Genomic DNA, 23,268 nt, shown 5'->3' with positions numbered 1-23,268 from the left:
TTTTCCGTCTGAGATCAAGCTATCCAGGCCCTGAGGCAGCAAAGCAGACCCAAACCAAGATGCTCCCATACTTTTGGGATGAGGTTTTGATGTTGGTGTGCTGTGCCATTTTTTTCTCCACACATAGTGTTGTGTTCCTTCCTTTTGCGAACTTCAGACGTGCAGCAATGTTTTTAATAGGCAGCAGTGGTTTCTTCTGTGTTTGTCCTCCCATGAACGCCATTCTTGTTTGGAGTTTTACGTATTGTAGACTCGTCAACAGAGATGTTAGCATGTTCCAGAGATTTCTGTAAGTCTTTAGCTGACACTAGGATTCTTCTTAACCTCATTGAGCATTCTGCGCTGTGCTCTTGCAGTCATCTTTCCAGGACAGCCAGGCCTAGGGAGAGTAGCAACAGCGCTGAACTTTCTCCATTTATAGACAGTTTGTCTTACTTTGGACTGATGAACATCAAGGCTTTTAGATATACTTTTGTAACCCTTTCCAGCTTTATGCAAGTCAACATTTCTTAATCTTAGCTCTTCTGAGATCTCTTTTGTTCGAGGCATGGTTCAATGCAATGCTTCTTGTGAATAGCAAACTCACATTTTGTGAGTGTATTGCGTAGGGCAGGGCAACACTAACCAACATCTCCAATCTCATCTCATTGTGTGTGTGTGTGTGTGTGTGTGTGTGTGTGTGTGTGTGTGTGTGTGTGTGTGTGTATATAAACTCAGAAAAAAAGAAACGTCCCCTTTTTAGGAATCTGTCTTTCAAAGATAATTCAAATAACTTCCCAGATCTTCATTGAGAAGGGTTTAAACACTGTTTCCCATGCTTGTTCAATGAACCATAAACATTTAATGAACATGCACCTGTGGAATGTTAGTTAAGACACTAACAGCTTACAGACGGTAGGCAATTAAGGTCACAGTGATGAAAACTTAGGACACTAAAGAGGCCTTTCTACTGGCTGCAAGGAGGCGTGAGGACTGCAGATGTGGCCAGGGCAATAAATTGTAACGTCCGTACTGTGAGACGCCTAAGACAGCGCTACAGGGAGACAGGACAGACAGCTGATCGTCCTCCCAGTGGCAGATCACGTGTAACAACACCTGCACAGGATCGGTACATCTGAACAGCACACCAGCGGGACAGGTACAGGATGGGAACAACAACTGCCCGAGATACACCAGGAACACACAATCCCTCCATCAGTGCTCAGACTGTCCGCAATAGGCTGAGAGAGGCTGGACTGAGGGCTTGTAGGTATGTTGTAAGGCAGGTCCTCACCAGACATCACTGGCAACAATGTCGCCTATGGGCACAAACCCACCGTCGCTGGACCAGACAGGACTGGCAAAAAGTGGTCTTCACTGGCGAGTTGCGGTTTTGTCTCACCAGGGGGGATGGTCGGATTTGCATTTATCGTCGAAGGAATGAGCATTACACAGAGGCCCGTACTCTGGAGCGGGATCGATTTGGAGGTGGAGGGTCCGTCATGGTCTGGGGCAGTGTGTCACAGCATCATCGGACTGAGCTTGTTGTCATTGCCGGCAATCTCAATGCTGTGCGTTACAGGGAAGATATCCTTCTCTTTCATGTGGTACACTTCCTGCAGGCTCATCCTGACATGACCCTCCAGCATGACAATGCCACCAGCCATACTGCTCGTTCTGTGCATGATTTCCTGCAAGACAGGAATGTCAGTGTTCTGCCATGGCCAGCGAAGAGTCCGGATCTCAATCCCATGGAGCACTTCTGGGACCTGTTGGATCGGAGGGTGAGGGTTAGGGCCATTTCCCCCAGAAATGTGAGGGAACTTGCAGGTGCCTTGGTGGAAGAGTGGGGTAACATCTCACAGCAAGAACTGGCAAATCTGGTGCTGTCCATGAGGAGGAGATGCACTGCAGTACTTAATGCAGCTGGTGGCCACACCAGATACTGACTGTTACTTTTGATGTTGATCCCCCTTTGTTCAGGAACACATTATTCAATTTCTGTTAGTCACATGTCAGTGGAACTTGTTCAGTTTACTTCTCAGTTGTTGAATCTTATGTTCATACAAATATTTACACATGTTAAGTTTGCTGAAAATAAATGCAGTTGACAGTGAGAGGACATTCCGTTTTTTGCTGAGTGTATGTATGTGTGTGTAATATAAATATATATATATATCAGTCAAGTTTGGACACCTACTCATTCAAGAGTTTTTCTTTATCTTGACTTTTCTACATTGTTGAATAATAGTGAAGACGTCACACTATGAAATAACACATATGGAATCATGTAGTAACCAAAAAAGTGTTTCGCAAATAAAAATATGTTAAATTCTTCAGTGGCCACCCTTTTGTATTGATGACAACTTTGCACACTCTTGGCATTCTCTCAACCAGCTTCATGAGGAATGCTTTTCCAACAGTCTTGAAGGAGTTCCCACATATGCTGAGCATTTGTTGGCTGCTTTTCCTTCGCTCTGCAGTTCAACTCATCCCAAACCATCTCAATTGGGTTGAAGTCGGTTCATTGTGGAGCCCAGGTCATCTGATGCAGCACTCCATCACTCTCCTTGGTCAAATTGCCCTTACACAGCCTGAAGGTGTGTTTTTGGTCATTGTCCTGTTGAAAAACAAATGATAGACCCACTAAGTGCAAACCAGATGGGACGGCATATCGCTGCATAACACTGTTGTAGCCATGCTGGTTAAGTGTGCCTTGAATTCTAAATAAATCACTGACAGTGTCACCAGCAAAGCACCATCACACCACTTCCTCCATGCTTCACGGTGGGAACCACACATGCGGAGATCACCCGTTCACCTACTCTGCGTCTCACAATGACACGGCAGTTGGAACCAAATATATTTGGACTCATCAGACCAAAGGACAGGTTTCCACTGGTCCATTGCTCGTGTTTCTTGGCCCAAGTCCAAGTCTCTCCAAGTCTCTCTTCTTATTGGTGTCCTTTAGTAGTGGTTTCTTTGCAGCAATTCGACCATGAAGGCCTGATTCATGAGTCTCCTCTGAACAGTTGATGTTAATAAGATGGGGATGTTACTTGAACTCTGTGAAGCATTTATTTGGGCTGCAAGTTTTGAGGCTGGTAATTCTAATGAACTTATCCTCTGCAGCAGAGGTAACTCTGGGTCTTCCTTTCCTGTGGTGGTCCTCATGAGAGACAGTTTCATCACAGCACTTGATGGTTTTTGCGACTGCACTTGAAGGAACTTTCAAAGTTCTTGATATTTTCCAGAGTGACTGACCTTCATGTCTTAAAGTAGTGATGGACTGTCATTTCTCTTTGCTTATTTGAGCTGTTGCAGAGGATAAGTTCATTAGAGTTACCAGCCCCTACCTTGTCACAACACAAGTGATTGGCTGAAACGCATTAAGAAGGAAAGAAATTCCACAAATGAACTTTTTTAACAAGGCTCACCTGTTCATTGAAATGCATTCCAGTTGACTACCTTCTGTATCTGGTTGAGAGAATGCCAAGAGTGTGCAAAGCCGTCATCAAGGCAAAGGGTGGCTACTTTGAAGAATTTAAAATATATTTGGTTACTACGTGATTCCCTATGTGTTAGTTCATAGTTTTGATGTCTTCTCTATTATTCTACAATGTAGAAAATAGTACAAATAAAGAAAAGCCCTGGAATGAGTAGGTGAGTCCAAACTTTTGACTGGTTCTGTATATATCATAATCTCAGTCCATCTGTGGTCACGTTAGAGTATCTAGTCATTTCTCAGCACCTGGTACCCACTAGTCCTTGTCAGATGATTACATACCTTTTACGCTGTAGAGGGGAAGAATTCATATTGTTGGTCACACATGACAGGTTCTCCACGACAACCCCAGAAATGAGGTGAACGCGGGCAGGGCATAGCACTGCAATGAATCATATTGTGTGTCTGTGCTCCGGTTTCTCCCCACGGCAGTAAGACCTACTCCACTGATTAGGCAATCATCCACACTCATGTTACATTCACTCACTCTCTCTGTGTGTGTGTGTGCGCCCATCTTTCCCGCTTTGTGTAATCTTTCCTTAGATCTCAGTACTATGACAGTGTAGGCAGAGACGGTCTTTTTTCCTGGCAAGATGCTACTGCTACAGGCTAACCACCTATTTTGTGTCCCAAATGGCTCCCTATGTAGTGCGCTACTTTTGACCTGGGCCCGTAGGGTAGTGGACTTTCTAGGGAGCAGGATGCCATCTGGAACACCGCCTTTATCAGTATCCATGCTGTGTCCCAATACTCCTAGGATAGCCCTGTTTTCACTCCGATAACCATTGGTCCGAGTGATACAAGCCAGTCTTCTCTCTCTCTTACCAGTAAGGCCAGAGGTGTTCCCGACCATGTGAACTGACTAGGGAAAACACTGGGCCTTATTTATATGGCTATAACTAGCTAGCGCCGTGGTTTTTCCTTGGTCTAGTCGGATAACTCCTGGTCTGCCTATATGATGATGAAGGAAAGGAGATGAGGATACTAGGAGGTTAATGAGTTCAATTGGGACGTAGCCCCAAAGCAGAGCCGAGGTCTATATGTTTTACAAATTCGATTGGAATTTAGCACAAGGCAGAGGAGAAGAGTATATGTTACAGACATACTAGCGATTTAAAACATAAATAAATACAGAATTATTGTCACTCCTGTCTTTCCCTCCTCCTTAAGATGGAGATGGAGATTCCGGAGGGAGAGGTATCGGTCATAGATGATTGTCATAGGCTCTTTTAAGTCCAGAATTAACAGTTAGGCTTTACTATCCAAGGAGGCAGATCGGGGGTGAGGCCTTACGACAGACTAGCATCCTGTCTAAGGGGTGTACTTTACACCCCAAGCTGCCTCCCACTACAGAAACAGGAGATGGGGCTCGTATCGCCGTTCTGGCTCAGGAATAGCCTTACTTGGGCTGTGTCCCAAACTACACCCTAGTTCCTTTACAGTACACTACCTTTGACCAGGGCCCTATAGTTAAAATAAAAATGATGTGGCCCAGGTGAAAGGTAGTGCGCTATAAAGGAAACGGAGGTGCCGTTTGGGACATACACTTAGAAGAACCTGGGCGGTCATGTTACATTATTAGTGTGTTTAGTGTTTGAATGATTCAGGTCATCAGTCTGACTGTCACTGTCACTTTCTGTCTCTGCATAGCCGAGCCTGATATCTATAAGCATGTCCCCTATTAGTCTGCCTGTTTTAGAAGTGCATCACCCTAATTACAGACCTAAGAGGCGGCACATTGGAGAAACAGTTGCGCAATGGAAATGTTTTTATTGGACTAGTTGAGCTAGTCCTTCCCTCCCTCTTAGTCTGTTTTCTTCTGTCTGGCGCCTAATGAATACGACCCCCACCTCCATCCCCCCCCTTGGGAAGGATGTCACCAAGTGACCGGTGTTGAGTTTACTACTTCAACTGTCGAAGGGGAGATTGGGAGCACCTAATTGGTTTGAGGAACGGACAATTCAACCCAAAACAGTTCAAAGCACTTTGAGATTGTGGGGGGGGGGGGGGTAGTGCTAAGCCAGTATAAATGCACCCCCCCCCCCCCCCCCCGAATGGCGCTTGATATCTGGTGCTGTGTCTTGTCCCCGTCTTCTCACCTAATGTGGTGTAACAGGGGTTCTGGAGAAGGTATTTCAACAGAGGAGGGTAGGGCCTTCTGGAGAAACGGCAAAATGAGCGTTGTTATTGTGCAATTTCAGGTTGTACCCTCTGTCTCGAAGAGCGCGCTCTCATTTTCTTCCAACCTTGGCGTCCTTCGTGGGCCCAGAATCACAGTCACTCACATTCACGCAGTCTCACTCGTACGTTCACGGTTCACGCCCTCTCTAACGTGGGTTGTGTCTGAATGGCACGCAGGTCCCTGGTTATAAGGGCTCAACTCCCATTGAGTTGGCGGAACATGAAAACTGTCACCTCTCAACACCTTGTCAAAAGCTGTTTTGAGACGTGGGACAGGACATTTTTTCAATATTTTTTTTAATCTATCTATTTTTGTTCTCACACTCTTTCAGATGAATCCCTGGAGGGCTAACGGAATATCTGCCAGACCCAATCACACACCTTGTTTTTATGGATTAGTTTTTAGGAACCAGAATGATTGCTGGCCCGAGAGAAAGAAATAATAAATATATTGCTCACGGACACACTCGAGGTTGACGGACTCACTCGCGCGCAAGCACACAGTGACAGCAGCACATAACTTACACAGCAGAAGCTAGGCGAACAACCGAAGCATTCCTGCGGGACTAGTTGGTGCTCGACATTAAATGCTGTTTTGTTTTACGATGAAGCCCCGTCCATAGAATTGTCCGTGGTTCACGATGGAGCTAAACACGTGTATCTCTCTCCCACACTTTTCCTCCCCCTTCTTATTCCCACCCTCCCCTTTTCTTTCCCTCTATCCCATCTGTCTCTCTCTACCCTCCCTCGTTCTCTCCCCCCCCCACCCCCCTCCTCCCTCCTTCTAGGAGCTGTATCCCAGCAGACATCTAGAGGCCCTGCCACACACACACATCTGGCTAAAGAGACGAAGATCACAAGTGACACCACAGCAGGGGTGGAGAGAGCGACCGTGCCCGTTGGAAAACCTGTTGGATTTAAGTTCTCTTTATTACAGATTATCACACTGCTCTCCTAACAGCCACCCTCCCCCTTCTCACACACACCCACACACACTCGCACAGACACACACTCACACAGACGTAGAGACGGACACGAACAGAGACGGATAGACAGAGACTAACACAGACACACACAGAATCACACACAGTCCTCTAGAAGTAGCCCTAGAGAGTCACATAAACGTCTCACAGTCACTCAGACTCGCGCTCCGAGACTCAGTTGGTTCTCAGGGGTCGTGGTGGGAGGGTGCCCCCCCCCCCCTCTCGTTGCACTCCGCTGGGGGACGGAAGTAGAGGAATGGCCCTGGGGGAATGGCTGGCTGGCTGCCTCGCTCCGTGAGACGGAGGCTTATGTAACTAACAAGCCCGCCTCATCTTTCTCTCCTTGGCTAGCTAACACAGCTGGGCCTTGAGTCTACAGACACTGGGGAGGAGCTCATCAGCCCCCCCACTAGGGAATACAGCTTCCAGCTTCTAATCTTCAGGCCCTCATCCTTCCTCTCTGGGTTCAACTTCACATTGCTATTTTTTATTTTTTTGATCCTTTTTTTTTTCAACCATTTTTTCAGGAGGACCTTTTAAGGGTGTTTTGGATATGTGGGATCGACCGCTGAGACTTCCTGCTTGTCTCCCATTGGCTCAGGGATGCCCCGACCAGGAAGAACAAAGTCTGAGAGTCCGTCTACGTGCACATTGGCGTTTTTTAAGACGCTGTTTGGACTGAAGGGACAGCCATTTAATTAGTAAGGAAACTAGCTGACTAGCTGAGTTTTTGATATTCGTCTTCGCTGATTTTTTTTTTGCTCTCGTTTTGATGTTTTGTTTTTCCTATCTCATATGACGATTGAGCCGACCAGTGAGCAAAATAACCAGAGACAAGAATCCCACTTGGCCATAATCAAAGGCCATTTTGCTCTGCCTTTCTCTCTCCCTTGGTTTTTCTCTCTCCCTCATTATGCATATCAACTACCTGTTTACACAATAGACCAGCTACAGTGATAGCCTACCTTTCTATCGAGGCAGAAAATCAACTTAAGTTGCGATCTTTTTATGTCTTTTACCTGCGACAAATCAAAAACCTTGCAGTCAGTCTCTACCTCCTCAATCGCTTCAAACCCTTTTAAAATGTCTGTGTCAGAACCAAATCCATACTCAGTCGAATCTGCATCACAGACCGAGTAGTGTACAGACTGAACAGTCGACAGACCGTCCAAGCTACAGACCAAAACAACCTGTCATCTTAGTCTGGAAGGGGAGAAGGTTATTGGGTCAATGTCATTGAACTGGACCAGAGATCTTTGAAATATTAAGTTATTGCTGCGGGCTTTCATTGAACAGGGAATGTATAGCAGGACAACCAAGGCGATCTGCCTCATCCCATGTACCTAACTGACATTTTGACGCCCGAAAGTTGAGGTGTGTTTTTGAAACCGTTTCTGAGTCTAGGCGACTAGATGAGAGTAGGATTGTAAATGAATTCAGAAGAAATGTAAGTTAAACCCGCTTTCACCAAATCATACGCATTATGCTTTACTAGGACATCCTACTTGTTTTCATTTGAAAAGGGAGCATCCAAGGTTTTTATATTCCACACCCAAACAATCAAGCCATATCACAGCTTTTTCTTCTTTTCTATTTGTTGCACTATTTATTTTTGTATCGTAAAATCACTAAGCCTTCAATGAAGTTATTTACCTCTCGCACATTTCTTGAAATTCCCCTTTAAAATGTCAAGGCGTTGACCCAAATCCACTGTAAGGAACCAGTTTAAAGACGAAAGGGAAAACCAAGCAATTCAAAAGTATCAGCCTTGAGATTGACACACGATTGAGCAGAAGTTGTTGTTGTCGCCCCCCCCTCCCCCCTATATAAGCCAGTAGTTCACGCGTAGAGCGGCAACGCCTCAATCTTACAAGAGCACGTCTTTAAGTAGTGGCTCTGTTTACCTTTCATGTTGACCTTTATGTTGACCTGTGTGTTGTCCGGAGGACAGCACAACAAAGGCCTTATCGTGGAGGCTCTTTAAGCCTCTAGCGGCTGGCAAAGTGCATCTCAATCAAATACCCCCCCCCCTCTATCTCTGTCTTACCCCCTCCTTTCAAATAGCTTCTGTCTTATCTTACCACCTCCTCTTAGACGAGGCCAACGGTCAAGTTGAATATACATCAAACACTTCAAGCAATGGGACAGAGTTGTTTTATTGAACACGTGGTTTAGGGAGGGGCCAATCTACCCCTTCTTTCTTTTCACCCCCCTCTTTCCGGTGAACATGCAGAAACGCTGGTCTTCTCTCGTCCTGGTCCGATTGAGATGGGGACTCCTCTACCTCCCTCTCTAACCACTTCAATCCCTCTGTCTCTCCCTCTCTCTCTCTATGTGCTCTTTCTCTTAATCTCCCTCCCTCTTTATCTATAATCCCTCCATCCACACACCCCGAACAAATCCTCCCTACCCCCTCATCCCCACCCTCCCTGGGTGGGGTAATTCCACTGTCCCCCCCTCCCCTCTACCCCTCCCCCTCCCTGAGTAATCAAAGGCATTATAGCCCCCCTCCCCTCTCCCCCTGTGTGATGCCGGGCAGCAGTAAGAGTGGGGGTGCGGGTGGCCTCCCCTCGCCCCCCCATACCGCCTCCCCGTCCCGGCCACTTCGCCCGTCCCGCTACGTGCCCGTGTCGGCGGCGACGGCCTTCCTGGTGGGATCCACCACACTCTTCTTCTGCTTCACGTGAGTACGAACATACCGCCGCCCCCCCCCCCCCCCTCCCAAAATGCATGGCGTGAACATGTCCTACACAAGTCACACACACACAAGACCGTCTTCTCAAACACACCCACACCGTTACATAAACACTTATCACCACACACACCCTCACTTGGTGAGTTCTCTGGCTTTCAAGAAAGACACACTCACATGCACATCAATTCGGACACACCAGTCCCCTACCTACCGCCTGCCTGTAGTGTGACAGTTATTGAGTAGTGCACAGTCAGTTAACCCCTGGCAATGGGATAGAGCAGAGCAACGTTAGACGTAAAGACACACATGCTCCTGACACTCACACACACTCCTCTCTCTATTCAACATGCTCCTCAGCTCTCTCTCTATTCAACATGCTCCTCAGCCCTCTCTCTACTCAACATTCTCCTCAGCTCTCTCTCTCTCTACTCAACATGCTCCTCAGCTCTCTCTCTCTCTCTCTCTACTCAACATGCTCCTCAACTCTCTCTCTACTCAACATGCTCCACAGCTCTCTCTCTACTCAACATGCTCTTCATCTTTCTCTCTCTCTCTACTCAACATGTTCCTCAGCTCTCTCTCTACTCAACATGCTCCTCGGCTCTCTCTCTCTCCACTCAACATGCTCCTCGGCTCTCTCCCTAATCAGCATGCTCCTCAGCTCTCTCTCGCTCTCTCTACTCAACATGCTCCTCAGCTCTCTCACTCTCTACTCAACATGCTCCTCAGCTCTCTCTCTCTCTCTCTCTCCCTACTCAACATGCTCCTCAGCTCTCTCCTTACTCAACATGCTCCTCAGCTCTCTCTTTACTCAACATGCTCCTCAGCTCTCTCTTGTCAACATGTTCCTCAGCTCTCTCGACTCAACATGCTCCTCAGTTCCCTCTCTACTCAACATGCTCCTCAGCTCTCTCTATCTACTCAACATGTTCCTCAGCTCTCTCTCTCTCCCTACTCAACATGCGCCTCAGCTCTCTCTCTCCCTACTCAACATGTGCCTCAGCTCTCTCTCTACTCAACATGCTCCTCAGCTCTCTCCCTACTCAACATGCTCCTCAGCTCTCTCACTACTCAACATGCTCCTCAGCTCTCTCTCCTCAACATGTTCTTCAGCTCTCTCTCTTTCTCTCTCTCTACTCAACATGCTCCTCAGCTCTCTCTCCCTACTCAACATGCTCCTCAGCTCTCTGCCTACTCAACATGCTCCTCAGCCCCCCTCTCTCTCTTTTCTCTCTCTCTCTCCCTACTCAACATGCTCCTCAGCTCTCTCTCTACTCAACATGCTCCTCAGCTCTCTCCGTACTCAACATGCTCTTCAGCTCTCTCTTCTCAACATGTTCCTCAGCTCTCTCGACTCAACATGCTCCTCAGCTCTCTCTCTTTCTCTCTCTCTACCCAACATGCTCCTCAGCTCTCTCCCTACTCAACATGCTCCTCAGCCCTCTCTACTCAACATGCTCCTCAATTCTCTCCCTACTCAACATGCTCCTCGGCTCTCTCCCTACTCAACATGCTCCTCGGCTCTCTCCCTACTCAACATGCCCCTCAGCTCTCTCCCTACTCAACATGCCCCTCAGCTCTCTCCCTACTCAACATGCCCCTCAGCTCTCTCTCTCTCTCTCCCTACTCAACATGCCCCTCAGCTCTCTCTCTCTCTCTCCCTACTCAGCATGCCCCTCAGCTCTCTCCCTACTCAACATGCCCCTCAGCTCTCTCTCTCCCTACTCAACATGCCCCTCAGCTCTCTCTCTCTCTCCCTACTCAGCATGCTCCTCAGCTCTCTCCCTACTCAACATGCTCTTCAGCTCTCTCTTCTCAACATGTTCCTCAGCTCTCTCGACTCAACATGCTCCTCAGCTCTCTCTCTTTCTCTATCTCTACCCAACATGCTCCTCAGCTCTCTCCCTACTCAACATGCTCCTCAGCCCTCTCTACTCAACATGCTCCTCAATTCTCTCCCTACTCAACATGCTCCTCGGCTCTCTCCCTACTCAACATGCCCCTCAGCTCTCTCCCTACTCAACATGCTCCTCAGCTCTCTCTCTCTCTCTCCCTACTCAACATGCCCCTCAGCTCTCTCTCTCTCTCTCCCTACTCAACATGCTCCTCGGCTCTCTCCCTACTCAACATGCTCCTCAGCTCTCTCCCTACTCAACATGCTCCTCAGCTCTCTCCCTACTCAACATGCTCCTCAACTCTCTCCCTACTCAACACGCTCCTCAGCTCTCTCCCTACTCAACATGCTCCTCAGCTCTCTCCCTACTCAACATGCTCTTCAGCTCTCTCTCTCCCTACTCAACATGCTCCTCAGCTCTCTCTCTCTCTCTCCCTACTCAACATGCTCCTTGGCTCTCTCCCTACTCAACATGCTCCTCGGCTCCCTCCCTACTCAACTTGCTCCTCAGCTCTCTCTCGCTCTCTACTCATCATGCTTCTCAGCTCTCTCCCTACTCAACATGCTCCTCAGCTCTCTCCCTAATCAACATGCTCCTCTGCTTTCTCCCTGCTCACCATTCTCCTCAGCTCTCTCTCTCTCTCTCTCTCTCCCTACTCAACATTCTCCCTGGCTCTCTCCCTACTCAACATGCTCCTCAGTTCTCTCTCGCTCTCTACTCATCATGCTCCTCAGCTCTCTCTCTACTCAACATGCTCCTCAGCTCTTTCTCTCACTCTCCCTACTCAACATGCTCCCCAGCTCTCTACTCAACATGCTACTCAGCTCTCTCCCTACTCAACATGCTCCTCGGCACTCTCTCTCTCTTCTTTCTCTTCTTTCATACCACACACAGTTGAGTGTGTGACAGTAGTAGTGCAGAGTAGAATAGACAGGACAGATCAAGGGTGTGTGTGGAGCTCGTCAGGCAGGTGTAGGTCGTCTCCTGTCAGTGTGTCTGGAGCGGCCTGTCAGGTCATATCTCTGCTCCAGAACAACAACCAACAACCACCACCATGCTGAAATAGAGGGAAAATATGCCAGCATCTGATATGTCACCCTTAATAAAGAGCTTTCATTCTCTCTCTCTCTCTTTCTCTCTCTTTCTTTTCAATCCATCTTCCTCAGAATTTGCTCAACTCGGTTCAATCAGAAAGTGCTTTATTTACTAGACAAATGCGCAGTCTTGGCTGAACCGAGCATGAACTATCTCCCTGTGTTTCAGGGTGTTGGCCCGATGTCATATGTGGGTCACCCCATTCCCATGGCAATGAGACAAGCTCTTCCTAAACAGACACTGTTGACAGTTTTGCTCCTGTAGTGCCACTGCCCTCCCTGTCAAAAACACTGTTCTAAAGGCCCACTCCTTTATTAAAATATTTTAATAAAATTAATTTAAAAAAACACTACAAAATGGCAGCCCTTCCACTTGGTTTGCTATAAATCTGAAAGATGGGGCTGGACAAATGTAACCACTCTCAAATTCAAAGATTGAGCTGACTGTCAACAACACTGCCGTGATATTCCTTCCTTTACTGAGGTGTTCAGAGGCAACGGGGCTCTGCTGTGCTTCTCGTTATTAATAAAGACAATTGATCTAACTTAATTCTCTCTCTTTTTCTCCCTCCCTCTCTCTTTCAGGTGTCCATGGCTGTCGGAGCAGTTCTCTGTTGTCGTGCCGATCTACAACGGTGTCACCTTCCTGTTCGTCCTGGCCAACTTCTGCATGGCCACCTTCATGGACCCGGGCATCTTCCCCAGAGGTGTGTGTGTGTTGCACAGATGAAAAACAACATCTCATGCTCCCTGCAAACTCCCTATATGACTGTCTACTGCCTATGCTGTGTATTTATATGTGTGTGTTCGTGCTGATCTAGTAAGGGAGGGGGGGGTTGTTCATGCTAATCTAGTAAGGGGGGTGTTCATGCTAATCTAGTAAGGGGGGGTGTTCATGCTGATCTAGTAAGGGGGGGGGGGGCGTTCATGCTGATCTAGTAGGGAAAGGGGGGGGTTCATGCTGATCTAGTAGGGGGGGGGGTGTTCATGCTGATCTAGTAAGGGTGTGTGTTCATGCTAATCTAGTAAGGGTGTGTGTTCATGCTAATCTAGTAAGGGTGTGTGTTCATGCTGATCTAGTAAGGGTGTTTGTTCATGCTGATCTAGTAGGGGGGGGTGTTCATGCTGATCTAGTAGGGGGGGTGTTCATGCTGATCTAGTAGGGGGGTGTTCATGCTGATCTAGTAGGGGGGTGTTCATGCTGATCTAGTAGGGGAGGGGTGTTCATGCTGATCTAGTAGGGGGTGTTCATGCTGATCTAGTAGGGGGTGTTCATGCTGATCTAGTAAGGGTGTGTGTTCAAGCTGATCTAGTAAGGGGGGGGGGTGTTCATGCTGATCTAGTAGGGGGTGTTCATGCTGATCTAGTAGGGGGGGGTGTTCATGCTGATCTAGTAGGGGGTGTTCATGCTGATCGAGTAAGGGGGGTGTTCATGCTGATCTAGTAAGGGGGTGTGTTCATGCTGATCTAGTAAGGGTGTGTGTTCATGCTGATCTAGTAAGGGTGTGTGTTCATGCTGATCTAGTAAGGGTGTGTGTTCAAGCTGATCTAGTAAGGGGGGTGTTCATGCTGATCTAGTAAGGGGGGTGTTCATGCTGATCTAGTAGGGGGGTGTTCATGCTGATCTAGTAGGGGGGTGTTCATGCTGATCTAGTAGGGGAGGGGTGTTCATGCTGATCTAGTGGGGGGTGTTCATGCTGATCTAGTAGGGGGTGTTCATGCTGATCTAGTAGGGGGTGTTCATGCTGATCTAGTAAGGGTGTGTGTTCAAGCTGATCTAGTAAGGGGGGGTGTTCATGCTGATCTAGTAGGGGGGTGTTCATGCTGATCTAGTAGGGGGTGTTCATGCTGATCTAGTAGGGGGTGTTCATGCTGATCTAGTAAGGGGGTGTTCATGCTGATCTAGTAGGGGGTGTTCATGCTGATCTAGTAAGGGTGTGTGTTCAAGCTGATCTAGTAAGGGGGGTTGTTCATGCTGATCTAGTAGGGGGTGTTCATGCTGATCGAGTAAGGGGGGGTGTTCATGCTGATCTAGTAAGGGGGTGTGTTCATGCTGATCTAGTAAGGGTGTGTGTTCATGCTGATCTCGTAAGGGTGTGTGTTCAAGCTGATCTAGTAAGGGGGTGTTCATGCTGATCTAGTAAGGGGGGTGTTCATGCTGATCTAGTAAGGGGGGGTGTTCATGCTGATCTAGTAAGGGGGATGTTCGTGCTGATGTAGTAAGGGGGGATGTTCGTGCTGATGTAGTAAGGGGGGATGTTCGTGCTGATGTCGTAAGGGGGGGGGTGTTCATGCTGATCTAGTAAGGGGGGATGTTTGTGCTGATCTAGTAAGGGGGATGTTTGTGCTGATCTAGAAGGGGGATGTTCGTGCTGATGTAGTAAGGGGGGATGTTCGTGCTGATGTCGTAAGGGGGGGTGTTCATGCTGATCTTGTAGGGGGTGTTCATGCTGATCTAGTAAGGGGGGTGTTCGTGCTGATCTAGTAGGGGGGTGTTCGTGCTGATCTAGTAGGGGGGTGTTCGTGCTGATCTAGTAGGGGGTGTTCATGCTGATCTAGTAGGGGGGGTGTTCATGCTGATCTAGTATGGGGGGGGTGTTCGTGCTGATCTAGTAGGGGGTGTTCGTGCTGATCTAGTAGGGGGGTGTTCATGCTGATCTAGTAGGGGGGTGTTCATGCTGATCTAGTGGGGGGGGTGTTCATGCTGATCTAGTAGGGGGTGTTCATGCTGATCTAGTAAGGGGGGGGGGGGGATGTTCGTGCTGATGTAGTAAGGGGGGATGTTCGTGCTGATGTCGTAAGGGGGGGTGTTCATGCTGATCTAGTAAGGGGGATGTTTGTGCTGATCTAGTAAGGGGGGATGTTTGTGCTGATCTAGTAAGGGGGGATGTTCGTGCTGATGTAGTAAGGGGGGGGATGTTCGTGCTGATGTCGTAAGGGGGGGTGTTCATGCTGATCTAGTAGGGGGTGTTCATGCTGATCTAGTAAGGGGGGTGTTCGTGCTGATCTAGTAGGGGGGATGTTCATGCTGATGTAGTAAGGGGGATGTTCATGCTGATGTAGTAAGGGGGGATGTTCGTGCTGATGTCGTAAGGGGGAGGTGTTCATGCTGATCTAGTAGGGGGTGTTCATGCTGATCTAGTAAGTGGGTGTGTTCATAATGATCTAGCAAGGGGGGTGTTCATGCTGATCTGGTAAGGGGGGATGTTCATGCTGATGTAGTAAGGGGGGATGTTCGTGCTGATGTCGTAAGGGGGAGGTGTTCATGCTGATCTAGTAGGGGGTGTTCATGCTGATCTAGTAAGTGGGTGTGTTCATGCTGATCTAGTAAGGGGGGTGTTCATGCTGATCTAGTAAGGGGGGTGTTCATGCTGATCTAGTAAGGGGGTGTGTTCATGCTGTTCTGGTAAGGGGGGATGTTCATGCTGATGTAGTAAGGGGGGATGTTCGTGCTGATGTCGTAAGGGGGAGGTGTTCATGCTGATCTAGTAGGGGGAGGTGTTCATGCTGGTCTAGTAGGGGGTGTTCATGCTGATCTAGTAAGGGGGGTGTTCATGCTGATCTAGTAGGGGGTGTTCATGCTGATCTAGTAAGGGTGTGTGTTCAAGCTGATCTAGTAAGGGGGGTTGTTCATGCTGATCTAGTAGGGGGTGTTCATGCTGATCGAGTAAGGGGGGTGTTCATGCTGATCTAGTAAGGGGGTGTGTTCATGCTGATCTAGTAAGGGTGTGTGTTCATGCTGATCTAGTAAGGGTGTGTGTTCAAGCTGATCTAGTAAGGGGGGTGTTCATGCTGATCTAGTAAGGGGGGTGTTCATGCTGATCTAGTAAGGGGGGGGTGTTCATGCTGATCTAGTAAGGGGGGTGTTCATGCTGATCTAGTAGGGGGGGGTGTTCATGCTGATCTAGTAGGGGGGTGTTCATGCTGATCTAGTAGGGGGTGTTCATGCTGATCTAGTAGGGGGTGTTCATGCTGATCTAGTAGGTGGGTGTTCATGCTGATCTAGTAAGGGGGGTGTTCATGCTGATCTAGTAGGGGGGTGTTCATGCTGATCTAGTAGGGGGTGTTCATGCTGATCTAGTAGGGGGGTGTTCATGCTGATCTAGTAGGTGGGTGTTCATGCTGATCTAGTAAGGGGGGTGTTCATGCTGATCTAGTAGGGGGGATGTTCATGCTAATCGAGTAAGGGGGGATGTTCATGCTGATCGAGTAAGGGGGGGTGTTCATGCTGATCTAGTGAGGGGATGTGTTCATGCTGATCTAGTAAGGGGGTGTTCATGCTGATGTAGTAAGGGGGGTGTTCATGCTGATGTAGTAAGGGGGGATGTTCGTGCTGATGTCGTAAGGGGGAGGTGTTCATGCTGATCTAGTAGGGGGTGTTCATGCTGATCTAGTAAGTGGGGGTGTTCATGCTGATCTAGTAAGGGGGGATGTTCATGCTGATCTAGTAAGGGGGAATGTTCGTGCTGATCTAGTAAGGGGGATGTTCGTGCTGATCTAGTAAGGGGGTGTTCGTGCTGATCTAGTAAGGGGGTGTTCGTGCTGATCTAGTAGGGGGTGTTCGTGCTGATCTAGTAGGGGGTGTTCGTGCTGATCTAGTAGGGGGGTATTCATGCTGATCTAGTAGGGGGGTATTCATGCTGATCTAGTAGGGGGTGTTCGTGCTGATCTAGTAGGGGGGGGGTGTTCATGCTGATCTAGTAGGGGGTGTTCATGCTGATCTAGTAGGGGGTGTTCATGCTGACCTAGTAGGGGGTGTTCATGCTGATCTAGTAAGGGGGGATGTTCGTGCTGATGTAGTAAGGGGGATGTTCGTGCTGATGTAGTAAGGGGGGATGTTCGTGCTGATGTCGTAAGGGGGGGTGTTCATGCTGATCTAGTAAGGGGGGATGTTTGTGCTGATCTAGTAAGGGGGGATGTTTGTGCTGATCTAGTAAGGGGGGATGTTCGTGCTGATGTAGTAAGGGGGGATGTTCGTGCTGATGTCGTAAGGGGGGGGTGTTCATGCTGATCTTGTAGGGGGTGTTCATGCTGATCTAGTAAGGGGGGTGTTCGTGCTGATCTAGTAGGGGGGTGTTCGTGCTGATCTAGTAGGGGGTGTTCGTGCTGATCTAGTAGGGGGTGTTCATGCTGATCTAGTAGGGGGTGTTCATGCTGATCTAGTAGGGGGGTGTTCATGCTGATCTAGTATGGGGGGGTGTTCGTGCTGATCTAGTAGGGGGTGTTCGTGCTGATCTAGTAGGGGGGTGTTCATGCTGATCTAGTAGGGGGTGTTCATGCTGATCTAGTGGGGGGGTGTTCATGCTGATCTAGTAGGGGGGTGTTCATGCTGATCTAGTAAGGGGGGATGTTCGTGCTGATGTAGTAAGGGGGGGATGTTCGTGCTGATGTCGTAAGGGGGGGTGTTCATGCTGATCTAGTAAGGGGGATGTTTGTGCTGATCTAGTAAGGGGGGATGTTTGTGCTGATCTAGTAAGGGGGGATGTTCGTGCTGATGTAGTAAGGGGGGGGATGTTCGTGCTGATGTCGTAAGGGGGGGGTGTTCATGCTGATCTAGTAGGGGGTGTTCATGCTGATCTAGTAAGGGGGTGTTCGTGCTGATCTAGTAGGGGGGATGTTCATGCTGATGTAGTAAGGGGGATGTTCATGCTGATGTAGTAAGGGGGATGTTCGTGCTGATGTCGTAAGGGGGAGGTGTTCATGCTGATCTAGTAGGGGGTGTTCATGCTGATCTAGTAAGTGGGTGTGTTCATAATGATCTAGCAAGGGGGTGTTCATGCTGATCTGGTAAGGGGGGATGTTCATGCTGATGTAGTAAGGGGGGATGTTCGTGCTGATGTCGTAAGGGGGAGGTGTTCATGCTGATCTAGTAGGGGGGGTGTTCATGCTGATCTAGTAAGTGGGTGTGTTCATGCTGATCTAGTAAGGGGGGGTGTTCATGCTGATCTAGTAAGGGGGGTGTTCATGCTGATCTAGTAAGGGGGGTGTGTTCATGCTGTTCTGGTAAGGGGGGATGTTCATGCTGATGTAGTAAGGGGGATGTTCGTGCTGATGTCGTAAGGGGGAGGTGTTCATGCTGATCTAGTAGGGGGAGGTGTTCATGCTGGTCTAGTAGGGGGGGGTGTTCATGCTGATCTAGTAAGTGGGTGTGTTCATGCTGATCTAGTAAGGGGGGGTGTTCATGCTGATCTAGTAAGTGGGGGATGTTCATGCTGATCTATTAAGGGGGGGTGTTCATGCTGATCTGGTAAGGGGAGGATGTTCATGCTGATGTAGTAAGGGGGGATGTTCGTGCTGATGTCGTAAGGGGGAGGTGTTCATGCTGATCTAGTAGGGGGAGGTGTTCATGCTGATCTAGTAGGGGGTGTTCATGCTGATCTAGTAAGTGGGTGTGTTCATGCTGATCTAGTAAGGGGGTGTTCATGCTGATCTAGTAAGGGGGGTGTTCATGCTGATCTGGTAAGGGGGGGGATGTTCATGCTGATGTAGTAAGGGGGGATGTTCGTGCTGATGTCGTAAGGGGGAGGTGTTCATACTGATCTAGTAGGGGGAGGTGTTCATGCTGATCTAGTAGGGGGGTGTTCATGCTGATCTAGTAAGTGGGTGTGTTCATGCTGATCTAGTAAGGAGGGGGTGTTCATATTGATCTAGTAAGGGGGGGTGTTCATGCTGATCTAGTAAGGGGGCGTGTTCATGCTGATCTAGTAAGGGGGGTTGTTCATACTGATCTAGTAAGGGGGGGGGGTTCATGCTGATCTAGTAAGGGGGAGGTGTTCATGCTGATCTAGTAAGGGGGGTGTTCATGCTGATCTAGTAAGGGGGGTTGTTCATGCTGATCTAGTAAGGGGGGTTGTTCATGCTGATCTAGTAAGGGGGGTGTTCATGTTGATCTAGTAAGGGGGGTGTTCATGTTGATCTAGTAAGGGGGTGTTCATGCTTATCTGGTAAGGGGGGTGTTCATGTTGATCTAGTAAGGGGGGTGTTAATGCTGATCTAGTAAGGGGGGTGTTCATGCTGATCTAGTAAGGGGGGTGTTCATGCTGATCTAGTAAGGAGGGGGTGTTCATGTTGATCTAGTAAGGGGGGTGTTCATGCTGATCTAGTAAGGGGGGTGTTCATGCTGATCTAGTAAGGGGGGTTGTTCATGCTGATCTAGTAAGGGGGGTTGTTCATGCTGATCTAGTAAGGGGGAGGTGTTCATGCTGATCTAGTAAGGGGGGTTGTTCATGCTGATCTAGTAAGGGGGGGGGTGTTCATGCTGATCTAGTAAGGGGGGTGTTCATGCTGATGTAGTAAGGGGGGTGTTCATGCTGATGTAGTAAGGGGGTGTTCATGCTGATGTAGTAAGGGGGGTGTTCATGCTGATCTAGTAAGGGGGGTTGTTCATGCTGATCTAGTAAGGGGGAGGTGTTCATGCTGATCTAGTAAGGGGGGTTGTTCATGCTGATCTAGTAAGGGGGGGTGTTCATGCTGATCTAGTAAGGGGGTGTTCATGCTGATGTAGTAAGGGGGGGGTGTTCATGCTGATGTAGTAAGGGGGATGTTCGTGCTGATGTCGTAAGGGGGAGGTGTTCATGCTGATCTAGTAGGGGGTGTTCATGCTGATCTAGTAAGTGTGGGTGTTCATGCTGATCTAGTAAGGGGGATGTTCATTCTGATCTAGTAAGGGGGACTGTTCGTGCTGATCTAGTAAGGGGGGATGTTCGTGCTGATCTAGTAAGGGGGTGTTCGTGCTGATCTAGTAGGGGGGTGTTCGTGCTGATCTAGTAGGGGGTATTCAGGCTGATCTAGTAGGGGGGTATTCATGCTGATCTAGTAAGGGGGGTGTTCATGCTGATCTAGTAGGGGGGGTGTTCATGCTGATCTAGTATGGTGGGGTGTTCGTGCTGATCTAGTAGGGGGGTGTTCATGCTGATCTAGTAGGGGGTGTTCGTGCTGATCTAGTAGGGGGGTGTTCATGCTGATCTAGTAGGGGGGGGTGTTCATGCTGATCTAGTAAGGGGGGATGTTCGTGCTGATGTAGTAAGGGGGGATGTTCGTGCTGATGTCGTAAGGGGGGGGTGTTCATGCTGATCTAGTAAGGGGGGATGTTTGTGCTGATCTAGTAAGGGGGGATGTTTGTGCTGATCTAGTAAGGGGGAATGTTCGTGCTGATGTAGTAAGGGGGGATGTTCGTGCTGATGTCGTAAGGGGGGAGGGTGTTCATGCTGATCTAGTAGGGGGTGTTCATGCTGATCTAGTAGGGGGTGTTCATGCTGATCTAGTAGGGGGTGTTCGTGCTGATCTAGTAGGGGGTGTTCATGCTGATCTAGTAGGGGGGTGTTCATGCTGATCTAGTAGGGGGGTGTTCGTGCTGATCTAGTAGGGGGTGTTCATGCTGATCTAGTAGGGGGTGTTCATGCTGATCTAGTAGGGGGGTGTTCATGCTGATCTAGTGGGGGGTGTTCATGCTGATCTAGTAGGGGGTGTTCATGCTGATCTAGTAAGGGGGTGTGTTCATGCTGATCTAGTAGATGGGGTGTTCATGCTGATCTAGTAAGTGGGGGGTGTTCATGCTGATCTAGTAAGGGGGGTGTTCATGCTGATCTTGTAAGGGGGGATGTTCGTGCTGATGTCGTAAGGGGGAGGTGTTCATGCTGATCTAGTAGGGGGTGTTCATGCTGATCTAGTAAGTGGGTGTGTTCATGCTGATCTAGTAAGGGGGTGTTCATCCTGATCTAGTAAGGGGGGTGTTCATGCTGATCTGTTAAGGGGGGATGTTCGTGCTGATGTCGTAAGGGGGAGGTGTTCATGCTGATCTAGTAAGGGGGTTGTTCATGCTGATCTAGTAAGGGGGGTTGTTCATGCTGATCTAGTAAGGGGGGTGTTCATGTTGATCTAGTAAGGGGGGTGTTCATGTTGATCTAGTAAGGGGGTGTTCATGCTTATCTGGTAAGGGGGGTGTTCATGTTGATCTAGTAAGGGGGGTGTTAATGCTGATCTAGTAAGGGGGGTGTTCATGCTGATCTAGTAAGGGGGGGTGTTCATGCTGATCTAGTAAGGAGGGGGTGTTCATGTTGATCTAGTAAGGGGGGTGTTCATGCTGATCTAGTGAGGGGGGTGTTCATGCTGATCTAGTAAGGGGGGTTGTTCATGCTGATCTAGTAAGGGGGGTTGTTCATGCTGATCTAGTAAGGGGGAGGTGTTCATGCTGATCTAGTAAGGGGGGTTGTTCATGCTGATCTAGTAAGGGGGGTGTTCATGCTGATCTAGTAAGGGGGGTGTTCATGCTGATGTAGTAAGGGGGGTGTTCATGCTGATGTAGTAAGGGGGTGTTCATGCTGATGTAGTAAGGGGGGTGTTCATGCTGATCTAGTAAGGGGGGTTGTTCATGCTGATCTAGTAAGGGGGGTTGTTCATGCTGATCTAGTAAGGGGGAGGTGTTCATGCTGATCTAGTAAGTGGGGGGTTGTTCATGCTGATCTAGTAAGGGGGGGTGTTCATGCTGATCTAGTAAGGGGGTGTTCATGCTGATGTAGTAAGGGGGGTGTTCATGCTGATGTAGTAAGGGGGATGTTCGTGCTGATGTCGTAAGGGGGAGGTGTTCATGCTGATCTAGTAGGGGGTGTTCATGCTGATCTAGTAAGTGTGGGTGTTCATGCTGATCTAGTAAGGGGGATGTTCATTCTGATCTAGTAAGGGGGACTGTTCGTGCTGATCTAGTAAGGGGGGTGTTCGTGCTGATCTAGTAAGGGGGTGTTCGTGCTGATCTAGTAGGGGGGTGTTCGTGCTGATCTAGTAGGGGGGTGTTCGTGCTGATCTAGTAGGGGGGTATTCATGCTGATCTAGTAGGGGGGTATTCATGCTGATCTAGTAGGGGGGTGTTCGTGCTGATCTAGTAGGGGGGGTGTTCATGCTGATCTAGTAGGGGGTGTTCATGCTGATCTAGTAGGGGGGTGTTCATGCTGACCTAGTAGGGGGTGTTCATGCTGATCTAGTAAGGGGGGATGTTCGTGCTGATGTAGTAAGGGGGATGTTCGTGCTGATGTAGTAAGGGGGGATGTTCGTGCTGATGTCGTAAGGGGGGTGTTCATGCTGATCTAGTAAGGGGGATGTTTGTGCTGATCTAGTAAGGGGGGATGTTTGTGCTGATCTAGTAAGGGGGGATGTTCGTGCTGATGTAGTAAGGGGGGGGATGTTCGTGCTGATGTCGTAAGGGGGGGTGTTCATGCTGATCTTGTAGGGGGTGTTCATGCTGATCTAGTAAGGGGGTGTTCGTGCTGATCTAGTAGGGGGGTGTTCGTGCTGATCTAGTAGGGGGTGTTCGTGCTGATCTAGTAGGGGGTGTTCATGCTGATCTAGTAGGGGGTGTTCATGCTGATCTAGTAGGGGGGGGTGTTCATGCTGATCTAGTATGGGGGGGGGTGTTCGTGCTGATCTAGTAGGGGGTGTTCGTGCTGATCTAGTAGGGGGGTGTTCATGCTGATCTAGTAGGGGGTGTTCATGCTGATCTAGTGGGGGGGGGTGTTCATGCTGATCTAGTAGGGGGTGTTCATGCTGATCTAGTAAGGGGGGATGTTCGTGCTGATGTAGTAAGGGGGGATGTTCGTGCTGATGTCGTAAGGGGGGGGGTGTTCATGCTGATCTAGTAAGGGGGATGTTTGTGCTGATCTAGTAAGGGGGGATGTTTGTGCTGATCTAGTAAGGGGGGATGTTCGTGCTGATGTAGTAGGGGGGGATGTTCGTGCTGATGTCGTAAGGGGGGGTGTTCATGCTGATCTAGTAGGGGGTGTTCATGCTGATCTAGTAAGGGGGGTGTTCGTGCTGATCTAGTAGGGGGGATGTTCATGCTGATGTAGTAAGGGGGGATGTTCATGCTGATGTAGTAAGGGGGGATGTTCGTGCTGATGTCGTAAGGGGGAGGTGTTCATGCTGATCTAGTAGGGGGGTGTTCATG

At 48.9% G+C, this 23,268-nt stretch overlaps 1 protein-coding gene across 1 annotated transcript in view; it reads left to right on the top strand.

The window, feature by feature from the left end:
- The window catches only part of LOC135507763 (palmitoyltransferase ZDHHC5-A-like), a 57,176-nt gene that overhangs the window by 5,497 nt on the left and 28,411 nt on the right, over window positions 1-23,268 (top strand). Inside the window, exons 2-3 of the mRNA XM_064927393.1 lie at window positions 6,454-9,331; window positions 12,918-13,039. Coding sequence (XP_064783465.1) covers window positions 9,177-9,331; window positions 12,918-13,039 — 277 coding nt within the window. The 5' untranslated portion in view covers window positions 6,454-9,176. The remainder of the gene's footprint in view (window positions 1-6,453; window positions 9,332-12,917; window positions 13,040-23,268) is intronic.

Source organism: Oncorhynchus masou, chromosome 21, assembly GCF_036934945.1.
Source record: "Oncorhynchus masou masou isolate Uvic2021 chromosome 21, UVic_Omas_1.1, whole genome shotgun sequence".
Classification (NCBI taxonomy): Eukaryota; Metazoa; Chordata; class Actinopteri; order Salmoniformes; family Salmonidae; genus Oncorhynchus; species Oncorhynchus masou.
This window is presented reverse-complemented; position numbering and strand designations above follow the sequence as displayed.